This window comes from Falco rusticolus, chromosome 18, assembly GCF_015220075.1.
Source record: "Falco rusticolus isolate bFalRus1 chromosome 18, bFalRus1.pri, whole genome shotgun sequence".
NCBI classification, from domain to species: domain Eukaryota; kingdom Metazoa; phylum Chordata; class Aves; order Falconiformes; family Falconidae; genus Falco; species Falco rusticolus.
In genome coordinates, this window is record NC_051204.1 from 6,637,839 (window position 1) to 6,652,206 (window position 14,368).

A 14,368-nucleotide genomic window follows, 5' to 3' on the forward strand; every position below is an offset into this window, starting at 1 on the left:
CCGGGGGTGGGGACACTCAGCTGTTGTCCCCTTGTGGGACGGGGGTGGTCCCAATCCTGTCCCCCAACCCCGTGGGACACCCCACGTGTGTTTTCCCCTCCCCCTCCCCCCGAGCTCCGCCCCGTCCCCGGTGCCGCCTCCCGTTCGCATTGGCCGGTTGGTGGGAGGGCGATGGCGGCCATCCGTAGCGTGAAGGTACCGGGAACCACCGGGAGACCCCCACCACCGGGATGTAGGGTGGCCCCCCCCGGCTCCCCTCTAACCCCCCCTCCCCCTCTCTTGTATCCTAGGGACTGGTGGCACTGGTGACCGGCGGTGCCTCGGGACTGGGGCGAGCTACGGTGGAACGGCTGGTGGAACAGGGGGCTCGGGTGGTTCTCCTCGACCTGCCCACCTCACCGGGGGGGCAGCTGGCCAAGGAGCTGGGGGAGCGCTGCGCCTTCGCCCCCGCCGATGTGAGCACCCATGGGTGGTGGGGTTTGTGTCTACCGGGGTGGTGGTGGGGGTCTCCTCTGTTTTTCCCTGGTGGTGACAGCCACCTTGATGTGGGGTCCACCTTGACCCCCTAGGTGACTTCAGCTGAGGACGTGGGGGCCGCCTTGACCTTGGCCCAGAAGGAGTTTGGCCGCCTGGACCTGACGGTGAACTGTGCCGGCGTGGGTATCGCCGTCAAGACCTACAACAGTAAGAAGGACAAGGTGCACGAGCTGGAGGACTTCCAGAGGGTCATCAACGTGAGTTCTGGAGGTGGGGGGTGGTGGTTGTGGGGTGTCCCTGGTCAGCAGGGTGGTCGTGGGGGTATCCACAATCAACAGGGTGGTGTGAGGTGTTCCAGGTTAGTGGGGGGGTGGGGGGGTGCAAGGTGTTCAAAATCCCTGGTCGATGGGGTGGTTGTGGGGTGTGGGGTGTCCCCAGGCAACGGGGTGTTTTTGGGGGTGGGGTGTTGGAGGTCACAGGGTGGTTGTGGGTTGTCCCTGCACAACGGGGTGTTTGTGGGACTGGGGTGTTGTGGCTACGGGTTGTCCCTGACCAACGGGGTGACCATGGCGAGGGGGGTGAGGGGTTGTCCGAGGCACAAGCCGGGGGTGGGGAGGGGGGTTTCTTCCACGGGGGTGTCCACAACCTCCCTCCCCCAGGTGAACCTGGTGGGGACCTTCAACGTCACCCGGCTCAGCGCCCGCCTGATGAGCCAGAACAAACCCGATGCCGATGGCCACCGCGGGCTGGTGGTCAACACCGCCAGCGTGGCTGCCTTCGAGGGGCAGGTGAGGGGCACCGCCACCAGCAACCGCAGCGGGGAGGGGGTCGAGGGGGACCCCAAAATAACCACGTACCCCCCACCCCACAGGTGGGACAGGCGGCCTACTCAGCCTCCAAGGGCGGCATCGTGGGCATGACCCTCCCCATTGCCCGCGACCTGGCGCCGCTCGGCATCCGCGTGGTCACCATTGCTCCCGGTAATGACGCAGGGGATGTGTGGGGTGGGGAGTGGTGGGGGGCACGTGGCCTGTTTCACCCCCTTTCTGTTGTTTTCTTTTTGGGCTTCCTCAGGGTTATTCTCCACCCCGCTGTTGGCCGGTTTACCTGAAAAGGTTCGGAATTTTTTGGGACAACAAGTGCCTTTTCCTTCCCGGTTGGGACATCCCGCCGAGTATGCCCACCTCGTCCAAGCCTTGGCTGAGAACCCCATGGTCAACGGGGAGGTGGTGAGGTTGGACGGGGCCCTCCGCATGCAGCCTTAATTGGGGGGGGCCCTGCACCCCCGTACCCCAAAATAATGTCGGGGTGATGGAGCGAGGCGGGGGTATCCGCAGGGCTGCTCACCAGGGATGGACACTCCCTGGGGGATGCTCTGATGGGAAAGGTGTGGGGATGTGTGGGACACACACCCCCTCCATGAGTGGAGAGACCCCTTCCATGAGTGGGGAGACCCCCTTCCAGGAGGGGGGACCCCCACGAGTGGGGATTACTCTGGGATATTGGGATACCCCCCACCCCCCCACCCCGCCCTTGGAATGTGGACCAGGGGCACCGCTGGGAGCTGGGACAACCCCTACCCAGGTGTGGGGATCCTGCCTGGGCCACTCCCCCACTCCCCAGCGTGGGGACTCCCGTCCCGTTCACCCGTGGGGGGGTGTCCCTGCTCCGCTCCCCGTGGTGCGCCCCCCTCCCCCCCGCAATAAAGCGTGTTCAGCCACGCTGCCTCTGTGTGGTCTGCGTTGCCCCGCCTCCCCTCCCTCCCTATTGGCTCGCGCCGCTGTCACTCCGCTGTGCTGCAAGGCGTGATTGGGTAGGGAAACCCACCCACCAGCGGGGCGTAGCTGTGGTTGGTGGCAGCTGAGCCGTGGGTTCGCCGGGGTAGCTGTCACTCGCGCGGAGCTCGCCTCTGATTAACTGAGGGCAAAGGGTGGGGCGGGCGGAGTCGTATCCCTCACTCCGGTCACTGATTGGCTTGGGTGCCTGTCAGTAGGTGGGCGTGGTCAGCGCTGATTGGCTGGCGGGAGCTTTTCCGCCGGAAGCGGCGCGACAGGCGAGAGGGACGGCGGCGGAGCCGGCGGGGCGGCCGCAACCATGAACATCCGAAACGCGCGGGTGGGCGGCCCCGGAGGGGGCGAACCGGGGTGCAGAGTAGGGGGGCTGGGGTCGCGGGAGGGGCTGCGGACCTCGGTAGGGGGTCAGCCGGGCCTCGGGGAGGCTGGAATCGGCGTCTCCTGGGGGGTCGGAGGGGGATACCGGCCCCCGGAGGGTTCCCTGCGGGGGAAACGGGGGCTCCGAGTGGGGTACCGGGCTCCGAGTGGGATACCGGCCCCCGGAGGGTTCCCTGCGGGGGAAACGGGGGCTCCGAGTGGGGTACCGGGCCCCGGGAGCTGGGTCAGAGGTGGGTACTGTGCGCTGTTAGGGGGGGTCTGAAGCTGTTGGGCAGTACCGGGGCTGGCTTCGGGGTGTGTCACCCCATTCCCTGGGGTCGTTCCGGGTCACCACTACCCTGACACGCCCCACCGGCAGCCCGAGGACCTGATGAACATGCAACACTGCAACCTGCTCTGCCTGCCGGAGAACTACCAGATGAAGTATTACTTCTACCATGGCCTTTCCTGGCCCCAGGTACATTCCCTCTGTTCCCACCACCACCCCAGGATACTGGGTGCCCCCCGGCATGCCTGAATCACCCCCATCACCCCTCTTTCCCTCCCCACAGCTCTCATACATCGCTGAAGACGAAAATGGGAAAATTGTGGGTTATGTCCTGGCCAAGATGTGAGTGTGGTTTGGGGGGGGCCTTTCCCCCCCTTTCCCTCTGATTTTTTTTTTGGGGGGGGGGGAGTTGCTGACAGGATTTGGGGGTGTCGGGCCCCCCCATCAGCTCTCACCCTGGTTGTCTTGCAGGGAGGAGGACCCTGATGATGTTCCTCATGGACACATCACATCCCTGGTAGGCAATGGGGTGTTTATGGGGGGTGACCAAGGCACTTGGGATGTTCGGGGGGGCTCTTGAAGAAGGGGGTCAGATGGTTTTGGTGGACCATGAGAGGTTTTTGGGGTGGTCTTTGAGGGGTTTGGGGGGGGCTTTTGGAGCGGGTCTGAGTATTTCAGGTGCTCTTTGTGGCATGTAGGGGCACTTGAAGAATTTTGGGGAGCTCCTTCAGTGTCTGGAGGGCCCTCTTAGAGTGGGCCCGTGCATTTGGGGTGCTCTTTGAGGGGTTGGGGGGGATGTCTTGGAGTGGGTCGGAAAGTTTGAGGGGCGCTTTGACGGTGTTGGAGACTTTTGGGTACACTTTGAGGGGATTTGGGGTCACTTGAAATGTTTTGGAGTGTTCCTTGAGAGTCTTGGGGGTCTCTTTGAAGAATTTGGTGCTTTGTTATGGATACAAGCATTTAGGGTGTTTTTCAAGGGCGTTTGGGGAGCTCTTTGAGGGATTTGGGGGGCTCTTTGAATGGGTCTGTGCCTTTAGGGTGCTCTTTAAGGGGATTTGCGGGTATTGGGGTGCTCTTTGAGGGTCTTTGTACCTCCTTGGGTATTCTTTGAGGGGTTTGGGGAGCTCTTGAGAGTATATTTGAAGGTGGGTTTTAAGGGATTTGGGGGACACTTGAGAGTGTTTGAGGCCTTCTTTTGAGGGGTTTGGGGGTCTTGGAGTGAGTCAGAAGGTTTGGGGGGGTCACTTGAGGAATTTTAGGTGCTCTTTGAAGGGTCTGTGTGGATTCTGAAGAGGTTGAGGGGGCTCTCAGAGTGGGTTTGAGCTTTTGGGTTACTCCTTGAGGACTTTTTGAGGTGTTCAAGGGGGCCTCTTTGGGGAGGAATTAGGGGTGTTGGAGTATCCTGGTGATCTGTGGGTATCTGGGTAGTTTTGGGGTGTCCCAGGTGGGTTTTGGGGTACCCCACGGTGTCTGTAATCCCCCGCAAAAAGGCAGTGAAGAGATCCCACCGGCGCCTGGGGCTGGCGCAGAAGCTGATGGACCAGGCATCCCGGGCTATGATTGAGAACTTCAACGCCAAGTATGTCTCCCTCCACGTCCGTAAGAGGTGAGATCCCCCACCCCACCCCCCGCAAAAAAGAGCCCCCTGGGGGTCCCCCCAAATCACAAACCAATTGGGCATCCCCCAAAAATAACCCTCCCACCCCTTTAATTTTTTGTACCGCAGCAACCGGGCAGCTCTGCACCTCTACTCCAACACCCTCAACTTCCAGTGAGTCTGGGGGGGGGGTGTGGTGTAGGGGTGTGTTCGGGGAGCTGGGGGTTATGGGAGGGGGCGTTGGATGGTACTGGGGGGGGGCTAGTGGGTTGGGGGGGTATTGGGGGGCCTGGTTGTGGGTGTGAGTCCTAAATCTCTGGGAGGATTCATGGCCACATTGCACATTGAGAAGACAAAATGGGTGGTAGGCTGGGGGGACACCCCAAAAATACCACTCTCCATGCCCCCCCCTTCCCAAAACACTCCCCTGATTTGTTGTGTACCCCCCAAATAACACACACACACACACCCCGGGTGTGTCACCGCCCAGGATAAGCGAGGTGGAGCCCAAATACTACGCAGACGGGGAGGATGCCTACGCCATGAAGCGGGACCTCACCCAAATGGCAGATGAGGTAGTGCTACACCCGCGGGACCTCCCCCGAGCTCTTATTTGGGGGGGCTGCCCCCCCCCCAGGGTCATTGCAAGTCTTTTTTGCCTCCCCCTGTACCACTGTAAACCTTTATTTATTTATTTATTTACATTCTCCCTCTGTCCCCTTTCCAGTTGCGGAAGCAGGTGGAGCAGAAGGAGCGTGGCCGCCCCCCAGCTCCCACTGAGCCCCCCCGGGGTGGGGAGGGGGTTTGTGGGAGTGGGGGGGCCCCCCCTCAACCAGCAGTGGTGCCCTCAGCTCCTGAAGATGGGGGAGTCGACAGCAAAGACCTCAGCGAGGTTAGCGAGACCACCGAGAGCACTGATGTCAAAGACAGCTCTGAGGCCTCTGACTCTGCTTCATAGGGACCCCACCCCCCCTAAAAAAAACACTGGGACCCCCCACTCCAGGGCCCCCCCCCCCAACTTGGTGCTGGGGAGGGGGGCAGCAATAAACCCCCTCCCTGTCCAGCTTGTGGCTCTTCTGCCCCCCTGTCCTGTCCCCCCAGCTTGGGGGAGCATGTGGCATTGTGTGTGTGTGGGGGTGGGACAATGGGGGGGTGGGGGGTGTCGCTCTGTGCGGCTCTCCCCCCCCCCCCTCCCCCCAAGCCGTGGGGTGAATGGAGCGATGTGAGGGGGCGTGGCCAAACAATGCAGAGTTGCCAGCGGTGTTATTTGCTGGGGGCGGGGCTTTTTCTGGCCCCCTCATCCGCTGATTGGTGGAGGCGCCGCGGTCTTTGGGGCTACCCGTGCGCTGATTGGCGGAGACGCGCAGTTGCGGCGCCGCCATGTGGGAGAGCCGGGAGTCGCCGGCGGCGCTGAGCCGGGCGGAGGCGCTGGGCCTCCACCGGAATGCGGCCGGGAACCGAGCAGGGGAACCGGGCTGGCGGCACGCCTGCCACGTCCTGCTGTACGCCCCGCTGCCCGCCGGCTCTCCTCCGCCGGGATACGCGGTGCTGGTACGTCCGGGGGAACAGGGAGGGCCTCGCGGCTCCTTCCCGCCGCTGATTCCGCCACCGCTCCGGTAGATGCAGCTGCGGTTCGACGGCCGGTTTGGCTTCCCGGGAGGACTGGTGGAGCCCGGCGAGGAGTCGCTGGAGGCTGGGCTGCACCGGGAGCTGCTGGAAGAGCTGGGCCCGGCGGCGGCCGAACTGCGTTTGGGACCCGGCCATCACTGCGGCGCTAGGGCCTGGCCGGCGGCGGGTGGCGGAAGCGGAAGTGACGTTGGGCTCGTGACGCATTTCTACATCCGGCGGTTACCATTGGAGCAGCTGGTGGCCATCGAGAGGGGTGGCCCGCGGTCACCGGAGCACGGCCTGGAGGTGGGGAGGGTCGTATCAGGGGGGCAGCGGGCACCTGGAGAACTGTGACGTCCGGGGGGGGGTCGGAGGGGGCATCCCGGCACCGGAGGGGGGGGTGGCGGGCTGAGAGGGGGGGAAACTACCGGCGGGAGGGGCTGGGGCACCCCAGCAGTATACTGGGGGAGTCTGAGGGGGGAGCCCGGCACCGGAGGCGGGGGGACACGGTCACCTGGGCGGGGGGGCATGATCCGGACCCCATTTCCCCTCCGTGTGGGGCTGGGAGGGAGTGACAGCACTGGGGGGGGGGATGTGGGAGTCTTGGGGGGTCTGAGGTAGGGGGCAGGCACTGGGGGACAAAGATACCTGGGCGGGGGGCATGATCCGGACCCCATTCCCCCTCTGTGTGGGGCTGGGAGGGATTGACAGCACTGGGGGGGGGGGGGGGGGGGTGGCGCGGCACTGGGGTGTCCCTGGCACTTTGGGGAATCCCCCCCACAGGTGCAGGGGCTGGTGCGGGTGCCCCTGGGCAGGGGGCTCCCTGCTTTCCTGCGCAACTGCTTCGCTGGGGACGCCCGGGAACAGCTCGTGGGGGCCTTCCCCATCCTCGGCATCCAGCCTCCGCACAACGAGGAACTCGTGGGGGACCCCCAAAGCCAGGAGGCCCCTTACTACAAAACTGATGGCAGGGGAAGGGGGGGGGGGGGGCGGGCAATGACCTAACGAAGTAAAATCACCCCAAACCCCCCTCTTGACATCATCATTCACTAAGGCAGGGAATTTGGGGGTTCAGAGGAATGTCTGTGTAGCACATTAAATCCTTATATTTTCAGATATAAAAAGACAATTTTACAAGTTCTTGGCCCAAAATGTACAAAACCACTCCTAAATTAATTGTATTTCTCTTCCTGTATAGAGGAGGCGGTGATTTTGGGGGAAGGAGGGGGGGAGATTGGGGACCCCCCCTGGGGTGTTCATGGGGGGGGGCCTCAGGGGGGTTCAAGGCCAACAGACACCCTCAGCTGTGTTAGGGCCCCCCCAGCCCCTCGTTACCCACAATGCCTTCTGGGGAAGGATGGTGTAGCACCCCCAACCCCCCTGCCTATTAATCTCTGTCCCCATCAGTGTCTGTCCGTCCGTCTGGGGGACTGGGAGGCTCCTCAGTCAGGATCTCTTCCACACCGCTGCCTGGACACAGACACATACAAAAAGTCAGCCCCCCTGCCTCCTCCAGGAGGACTTTAGGGGGGTCTGGGGGAATTGGGGGTGCTTCTAGACCCCCCATTTCCTCAGGTGAGGGGTACAGGAGCACTCCAAGGGGGGGGATTGCTTACCATCCCCATCATCAGGGATCTCCTGTACATCCTCATCGTCATCGTCCACGATCACCACGCAGTCCTCCCCACTCTCCCTGTGGGTGGGGGTGTTAACAGGATGGGAGCAAAGCTTTGGGGTTCCTTTCCAGTATCCCCAAAACCTTGGGGTACCCCCCAGCTACCTCCCCCCAGCCCCACGTCACAGCTGACCTTTCAGGGGTCCCTTCAGCTCCCTCGCCCAGCAGGTAGAACTGCAGTGGGTTTGGCCACAGTTCTTCTTTGATGATCTGAGGGAGAGATTGGGGGTGGGTCAGGAGGCTCCTGGGACTAAGAGGGATACTGGAAACACTGAGAAAGGGGATGCTGGGAGCACTGGGACTTACATCAGCGATGTGGTCCCTTGCGGGGAAGCTGTGATCCCCAAACCAAGCAAAGAAGCTGCGGGGAGCTGGGGGACCTTTGTGGGGGCAAGAACAGGGGTCCTGCCCCTGCCACCATCGGATGGGGGTCGAACGGGATACCAAGTGGCCTGGGGAGAGGGAAAGGGGGTCACTCCAGATCCCCCAAAATCCCTCCCTGGGCTGTAGGAAATGGGGGTGCTCCCCTCCGCCCCAACCCCTCATCACCCACCGGAGGGGTCATGGACAAATTCCTTGGCCACGACGTCGTTCTGGAAGTAGGGGTTGATGCTGAAGAAGAATTTGATCCTGCACCCAGGTTGGGCGTCGCCAAACTCCTCCACCTGCAGGACCCAAGCCTATGTCACCCTCCTTCCTTTTGTAGGGGCTGTGGTGTGTGCCCCCATACCTCCCTGCAACATCCCCCCAGGGGCACCCAGGCACCTCTAAACTCGTCATGTAGCTCAGCACATCCTCATCACGGTCGCTGATCATGGCCGAGAGCTGGGGGTGGTTCAGGAACTGGGGAAGATAGGGGGGGTCAAGGAAAACTGGATTGTGGAGTTCAGTGGTTCGCCACTTCCCTCCCCCCCCCCCAAATTCCAACCCAACCCCAACCCCTTGAAAGGATACAGCAGTGACCCAGAAGCCGGGGATGTGCTGGATGAGGCAGTTGCGGCGTTGCAGGTGGGGCTGCCGGCGGAGCCAGAATTTGGTGTGGAGGTGGCGGAAAGCATGAGCTGCCTCCTCCTCCACAGCCTCTAGCTCCAGCTGTACAGCCTCCAGGGCCACCAGGTACTGCCTGGGGCCTTCCACCTCCTCCTCTTCCTCTTCGTCCTCGTTGAGAGAAATCACCGAGCAGTCCTCCAGGCTGTGGTTCTTCTGCCGCATGCTGGGGGCCGGACCTCCCTTGGGCTCTGAGACCCTTCTCCCACCTTGGCTTTGCTCCGAGGAGATGGTGGCAGTGGTCTCCAGGCTCCCCTCAGGCTCAGCGGTGGTCTCCAGGCCCCCCTTCCCGCTTCTCCCCTGATCCAAGCAGTGGGTAACAGGAGGCTCCGGGCTCCCCTTGGCCCCGATAGTGGTCTTCAGGCCCCGCTTGCACCTGCTAATGGTCTTCAGGCTCCTGCTGAGGGAAGCATCAGTCCCCAGGCTCCCTGTGACCCCGCTGGTGGTCTCCAGACCCCCACTGCTCCTTCTCCCCTGCTCCAAGCAGCAGGTGACGGCGGTCTCCAGGCTTCCCTTGGGCCCCATGGTGGTCTCCAAGCTCCCTGTGACCTCGCTGGGGGTCTCTAGGCCCCCTTTACTCTTCCTCCCCTGCTCCAAGCAGTGGGTGATGGCGGTCTCCAGGCTTCCCTTGGGCCTCACGGTGGTCTCCAGGTCCCCCGTGACCTCACTGGGGGTCTCCAGGCCCCCCTTACTCCTTCTCCCCTGCTCTAGGCAGCAGGTAGCGGCGGTCTCCAGGCCACCTTTGGGCCCCACGGGGGTCTCCAAGCCCCTCCTGAGAGAAGCGGCGGCGCCCCCGCCCCCACCAGTGCCCGCGCGCCCCCCGCCGCTGTGCGCATGCCCGGCCCCAGCGTTCCGCGCATGCGCAGCGCTGCCCTTACCGCGACCTACGGCGGGGGGTGACATCTCCCGCAGGGCGACGGCAGCGGTCGGGTCCGTCCCGCTGGTTACATGCAGACGGCGGAGTTTAACCGGGGGGAACCGTTCCGGCCCGGCCCCGTTCATAGCGGGGCGGCTCGGGGAGGGGGACAGGGAGGGGTGGGGGGGGAGGGTCCCCGTTTAGGCCGCAATAGCCGAAAAGCGCGCGCTGCCGCCGCCGCCGCCTGGCCCCGCCCACCGAACGCGTCACTGGGCCCCGCCCGCCCCGTCCCCCACGGCTGTTGTCGTGGCGACCGCTCGTCACGTGGGCGGGCGGCGCGAGAACGGCGGAGCCAATGGGTACGACCCGTTTTGGCGGGAAAACGCAGGTCGGAGTTGGAGGGGAGGGGAGGGGAGGGGGGAGCGGAGCTAGAGCGCGCGGCGCGCACGTGCAGCCCGCGGTGACGCGCGAGGCGCGAAGCCCCGCCCCGGCGCCCGCAGTCCTCCCTCCCTCTGAGGCGATGGAGGTGTCGCTGCTGCATCCCCCGCACTGGGCCTGTCCCGGGGGGGCCGGGACCCCCCCCCCCCCCCCCCCCCAGATGGCACCCAAGGGGCCAGACCACCATCACAGTGAGTTCAACCATCGCAGGGCCTGGGAAACCCCTTTTGGCGGTGTTCATGGGCTGAGGGCCGCCCCCCCCCCCGGCTATGCCCAGGAGGGTGAGTGACCTCTTGCAGCTCCCTCACTGAGGGCTGGGGACCCCCTCCAGCTGCCTTCTAGGGCCTGTGGACCCCCACAGCCGCCTCACTGAGGGCTGGGGACCCCCTCCAGCTGCCTTCTAGGGCCTGTGGACCCCCACAGCCGCCTCACTGAGGGCTGGGGACCCCCTCCAGCTGCCTTCTAGGGCCTGTGGACCCCCACAGCCGCCTCACTGAGGGCTGGGGACCCCCTCCAGCTGCCTTCTAGGGCCTGTGGACCCCCACAGCCGCCTCACTGAGGGCTGGGGACCCCCTCCAGCTGCCTTCTAGGGCCTGTGGACCCCCACAGCCGCCTCACTGAGGGCTGGGGACCCCTCCAGCTGCCTTCTAGGGCCTGTGAGCCCCGCCAGCTCCCTCACTGAGGGCTGGGGACCCCTCCAGCTGCCTTCTAGGGCCTGTGGACCCCCACAGCCGCCTCACTGCAGGCTGAAGACTCCCTGGCTTCCTTCTATGGGCTGAGGACACCACCCCCCCACCCCACCCCCGCTTCCCAGTGGATACATATCCCTTCCTGACCACCTCCAGCAGGCTGAGGACCCTCCCAGCTGCTTCCCAGGGGATGCAGACCCCCTCAGTCACAACGCAGAGGCCATGACACAACTCCAAGGGGGGGCCCCCCCTCCCACCCCTTAGCGGGAAACCAGTGGCCCCCCCATCTCCTGGGGTGGGGGTGGCTGTTTGTCACCCACAGGGCCTGTGACCTTTGCTGGGGACCTTCCCCAGGGGCAGGAAACAGCTGCAAGAGAGCAGCAGGGAGGGAAAGCAGCTCCCCCACCCCAAAACAGGGACAGCCAACCCACTTCCCTCGCCCCCCCCCCCCCCCCCCCCAGCACAATCACCCCCACAAGGACTCGGGGAGACCATCTTTCTATGGCTGTATGTACAGAGGGGCACCCCAAAACCTGTGAGGAGGGGTGTGTGCACAGAAATTGGTGGGGTGTCCCACAAAATGGCCAACACACCCACCCGGGGCCGGGGGGGGGGCAATTTGGGGGTGCAGTTCAATAGGCCCATGCTGCAACTCAGCTCCCCCCCCCCCCCTTGACCGATTTAGGGGTGTCCCATGCCTTCAGGGGTGAAAATCTGAGGGGGGGTCCCCTCATGTCAGCCAGGCCAATGCCAGGTAGAGCCCCAAGGCCAGGGCAGCGGTGGGCCCCCCCCCCATCCCCCCAAGCCACTGGTACCAGCACGGCCAAGGCCAACACCACCCCACAGCCCCTCAGGGCCCCCCCCAAACCCCTTCCCCGGGGGGGCCTTGCCGGCACCACCAATGCCCCCTCCACTGGCCCTCCCCCCCCTAATAAAACCGGGGGGCTGTGGCGACCCACCCCCGCCTCGTAACGCAGTGCCATCTCATTAGCTAACGAGGTGTTGGGGGCTCGTTCGGGGAAAGGGAGACCCCCGTTTCTGGGGGGAGGGGCCCCGTTGTCGTCAGGCTCCCCCCGCAGCCGGCGGAGGTGGGAGAGGTAGAGCTGCTCCAGCTCCCGCGCCACAGCCTCCTCCTCGGAGCCCTGGGGGGGAGGGGGGGGCAGGATTTTGGGGTACCTCCTTCCATGAGGGGGGAGGCACCCCAATTTGGGGGGTGGGGGGTGTCCTCACCTGTGCCGGGGGCTGCTCCACATCTGCAGGGGGCGTTGGGGAAGGGTCAGGCTCTGTGGGAAGGAAAAGGGGGATGAGGTAGGGTACCCCCAAAATTTGGGGGGTGTACCCCTAAAATTGAGGGGGAGGGCAAGATACTTACCCACGCTGCAGTCAGGGGGTAGGGGCTGCACGTCCTCCGCCTCCTGCAGCCTTTTGGGGGGGGGGATGGACACAACACATGGAGGGAGGGGTGTCACTGGAGAGGGCCCCCCCCCCCAGTTTGGGTCTGCACCCCCATCAGAGGGTGACCCACATTCGGGGGACCGGGTGGGGGAACCCAGGCATGCCCCATGGTCCCCCCCTCCCAATTTTGGGGGGCACATGCAGGGAGGGGGGGGGTGACCCCATTATTTGGGCCTTCCCCCCCGCCCCCCATCTCTTACCTGCCCTTCCCAGGCCTCATCCAGCTCACGGGGGGCTGCTCCCCCCCCTCGCCCTCCTCCCCACCCTGGCAGGGCCCCCCAAAACCCCCGCTTCCCCCCCCCGGGACTCCCCCCCGCCCCCGGGGGTCCCAGGGCCTGTATTGCCGCAGGCGGGTGAGGGGGAGCCCCAAAGCGTCGGCGAAAAGGACCCTCCGGGACCCCCCCCCCGGGGCTGGGGCCGCGGGGGTGTCAGGGCCCCCCGGGGGGGGCGACGCGGGGGTGTCGGGGTCCCCCAGGGGCTCCCAGGCGTCCGGGAGGGGCAGGACCGAGAGCCAGGCGTCCGGCGGGGGGGGGGAACCGCCACCGGGGGGGGCATGTGGGGAGGGGGGGGGGGGTCCCGGGCCGTGGGGTAGTCTGGGAAGGACCCCCCCGGCGCGGGGCATGCCGGGAGTCCGGCCAAGGAGCGGGCGGGGGGGGCGCCGGGGCGGAGGCGGGTGCCCGGGCCATGGCGGGAGGGGGTGGGGCCGGGAGGCGCTGCGCGGGGGCGGGGCCTGGGGCGGGGGCGGGGCCAGCGCCGAGGGGGCGGGGCCTGGGGTCCAGCCGCGGGGGCGAGGAGGGGAGCGTGCCCCCCCCCCCCCGCCAGGGCGCCTGGGTCCCCCCAAGGGGTGTCTGGGGAGGCTGTGTGGTCCTGGAGGCTGGTGCCCTCCCCCCCGCCCCGGGTGGGGGTCTTTGGCTCTGGGGGGCAACACTGTAGTCGCGGGTCCCCAGGGGCTGTGGGGGAAAAATGGGGTCCCCCAGGTGGTTGCAGCCCTTGGGGGGGGGGGGGGGGCACTGGGGGAAAAGCGGGGTCCCCCGGATGCCCGAGTCCCTTTGTGCCCTTCCACACCCCCCGCAAAAGGAACCTGCAGGACTAGTGAAAGTTTGGGGTGATGCTGCTGCCCCCCCAAAACCCTATGGGGAGGGGGCGGAAGCGGGGTGTGTATGTGGAGGATTTGGGGGGGCCCCCCAGGACCCCCCCCCCCTCAGGAGGGGGAGTGTTCTCTGACATCACAGGGTGGAGGGGTACACCATAAAAAGCGGGGTGCCTCAGGCAGGGCGGGCAGGCGAGCGGGGTGCTGCTGGTGAGCGGGGCTGAGGGGGGGGGGCAGTTTGGAGGGGGGGGGGCTGCACCCTAACACTCGCTTGCACAAGGAGGGGGGGTGGTCGACGTGCAACAGCCTTCGCATGAGGGGCCCACATACGCCCTCACGCTGCAGCACGTGGCTGCCACAGGGATGGGGTTGGGGGGTCCCTGGGGGGGTGGTATTTGGGGGGGGGGGGGGCGGGGAGCAGGCCCAGACGCCCGGGTCCCCTCTCGTGTGCCCCCCCCCCCTCATTTCCTGCTGTCTTGGGGCGAGTTTCAAGTCGCTTCAGGCTGGGGAAGTCCCAGGGGGTGAAAAAAACACCCCCAAACACCCCCCCACCCTGAAACCAGGGAGGGGTCTCAGGGCGCTGAAACCAGGAGCAGGTTTGGGTTAAAGTGGGGGGAGTTCGGGGTCTGAAAGCATCAAAAAAAAATAACATTAAATCAGCGGGTTTCGGGTGTGCGGTTTCTTCGCAAAAAGGGCAAAAAGTGGGGCCTGCAGCTGGAAAACAACACCCCCCCCACCTTCCCCACCCCCCAAATTATAAGGCTGCGGGGGAGGGGGGGGCTTTATTGAGGCCTTTTGCCCTTTCGGAGCAATTTTTAGGGATTTGGGGGTGCAGGAGGAATTTGGGTCCATTTTGAGACATTGCAAAGTGGCTTTTTGGGGCGTTTTGGAGTGTTTTCTGGTGCGGGAATGGGGGCGGCAGCCCTGTTTTGGGGGGGCACCATCCGGCTGCCTCAGGGTGTCACTTTGGGGGCATTTCTCCTGGTTTTGGGGTGTT

At 65.0% G+C, this 14,368-nt stretch overlaps 5 protein-coding genes across 5 annotated transcripts; 3 read left to right on the forward strand and 2 right to left on the reverse strand.

Moving 5' to 3' along the window:
- The first annotated feature begins 85 nt into the window (after positions 1-85).
- Positions 86-2,201, forward strand: HSD17B10 (hydroxysteroid 17-beta dehydrogenase 10). Its single transcript, XM_037411543.1, has 6 exons — positions 86-195; positions 291-455; positions 570-734; positions 1,137-1,265; positions 1,349-1,457; positions 1,552-2,201. The coding sequence occupies exons 1-6, from the start codon at positions 172-174 to the stop codon at positions 1,740-1,742; spliced, it is 783 nt and encodes a 260-aa protein (XP_037267440.1). The 5' UTR covers positions 86-171; the 3' UTR covers positions 1,743-2,201.
- A 257-nt stretch (positions 2,202-2,458) lies between these two features.
- Positions 2,459-5,576, forward strand: NAA10 (N-alpha-acetyltransferase 10, NatA catalytic subunit). Its single transcript, XM_037411538.1, has 8 exons — positions 2,459-2,592; positions 3,007-3,105; positions 3,200-3,258; positions 3,388-3,433; positions 4,407-4,522; positions 4,643-4,687; positions 5,004-5,088; positions 5,241-5,576. Exons 1-8 carry the CDS (start codon positions 2,572-2,574, stop codon positions 5,469-5,471), a joined length of 702 nt encoding a protein of 233 aa, XP_037267435.1. The 5' UTR covers positions 2,459-2,571; the 3' UTR covers positions 5,472-5,576.
- A 100-nt stretch (positions 5,577-5,676) lies between these two features.
- LOC119159014 (U8 snoRNA-decapping enzyme-like) lies at positions 5,677-7,258 on the forward strand. Its single transcript, XM_037411539.1, has 3 exons — positions 5,677-6,064; positions 6,134-6,427; positions 6,905-7,258. The coding sequence occupies exons 1-3, from the start codon at positions 5,894-5,896 to the stop codon at positions 7,124-7,126; spliced, it is 687 nt and encodes a 228-aa protein (XP_037267436.1). The 5' UTR covers positions 5,677-5,893; the 3' UTR covers positions 7,127-7,258.
- Positions 7,208-10,408, reverse strand: LOC119158997 (testis-specific Y-encoded-like protein 4). The gene is made up of 7 exons (XM_037411510.1): positions 8,751-10,408; positions 8,562-8,639; positions 8,350-8,461; positions 8,103-8,248; positions 7,930-8,006; positions 7,738-7,814; positions 7,208-7,591 (listed from the first exon to the last, which is right to left on the reverse strand). Exons 1-7 carry the CDS (start codon positions 9,843-9,845, stop codon positions 7,509-7,511), a joined length of 1,668 nt encoding a protein of 555 aa, XP_037267407.1. The 5' UTR covers positions 9,846-10,408; the 3' UTR covers positions 7,208-7,508.
- Positions 10,409-11,315: 907 nt separating this feature from the next.
- LOC119159007 (translation initiation factor IF-2-like) lies at positions 11,316-12,968 on the reverse strand. Its single transcript, XM_037411530.1, has 4 exons — positions 12,482-12,968; positions 12,199-12,248; positions 12,057-12,109; positions 11,316-11,968 (listed from the first exon to the last, which is right to left on the reverse strand). Exons 1-4 carry the CDS (start codon positions 12,901-12,903, stop codon positions 11,480-11,482), a joined length of 1,014 nt encoding a protein of 337 aa, XP_037267427.1. The 5' UTR covers positions 12,904-12,968; the 3' UTR covers positions 11,316-11,479.
- Between the last annotated feature and the right edge of the window lie 1,400 nt (positions 12,969-14,368).

Excerpts from the sequence above, each read along its gene's own strand:
- HSD17B10 (XM_037411543.1), top strand. The coding sequence starts at position 172 with ATGGCGGCCATCCGTAGCGTGAAG. Across the intron at positions 196-290 it reads CGGCCATCCGTAGCGTGAAG|GGACTGGTGGCACTGGTGAC; the intron begins GTACCGGGAACC and ends CTTGTATCCTAG. Across the intron at positions 735-1,136 it reads ACTTCCAGAGGGTCATCAAC|GTGAACCTGGTGGGGACCTT; the intron begins GTGAGTTCTGGA and ends TCCCTCCCCCAG.
- NAA10 (XM_037411538.1), top strand. The coding sequence starts at position 2,572 with ATGAACATCCGAAACGCGCGG. Across the intron at positions 4,523-4,642 it reads TCCCTCCACGTCCGTAAGAG|CAACCGGGCAGCTCTGCACC; the intron begins GTGAGATCCCCC and ends TTTGTACCGCAG. Across the intron at positions 4,688-5,003 it reads TCCAACACCCTCAACTTCCA|GATAAGCGAGGTGGAGCCCA; the intron begins GTGAGTCTGGGG and ends GTCACCGCCCAG.
- LOC119159014 (XM_037411539.1), top strand. The coding sequence starts at position 5,894 with ATGTGGGAGAGCCGGGAGTCGCCGGCGGCGCTGAGCCGGGCGGAGGCG. Across the intron at positions 6,065-6,133 it reads CGCCGGGATACGCGGTGCTG|ATGCAGCTGCGGTTCGACGG; the intron begins GTACGTCCGGGG and ends CCGCTCCGGTAG. Across the intron at positions 6,428-6,904 it reads CACCGGAGCACGGCCTGGAG|GTGCAGGGGCTGGTGCGGGT; the intron begins GTGGGGAGGGTC and ends TCCCCCCCACAG.
- LOC119158997 (XM_037411510.1), bottom strand. The coding sequence starts at position 9,845 with ATGAACGGGGCCGGGCCGGAACGGTTCCCCCCGGTTAAACTCCGCCGT. Across the intron at positions 8,640-8,750 it reads CCGGCTTCTGGGTCACTGCT|TTCCTGAACCACCCCCAGCT; the intron begins GTATCCTTTCAA and ends TATCTTCCCCAG. Across the intron at positions 7,815-7,929 it reads GCTGAAGGGACCCCTGAAAG|GGAGAGTGGGGAGGACTGCG; the intron begins GTCAGCTGTGAC and ends CCCCACCCACAG.
- LOC119159007 (XM_037411530.1), bottom strand. The coding sequence starts at position 12,903 with ATGCCCCGCGCCGGGGGGGTCCTTCCCAGACTACCCCACGGCCCGGGA. Across the intron at positions 12,110-12,198 it reads ACCCCCTGACTGCAGCGTGG|AGCCTGACCCTTCCCCAACG; the intron begins GTAAGTATCTTG and ends TCCTTCCCACAG. Across the intron at positions 11,969-12,056 it reads TGGAGCAGCCCCCGGCACAG|GGCTCCGAGGAGGAGGCTGT; the intron begins GTGAGGACACCC and ends CCTCCCCCCCAG.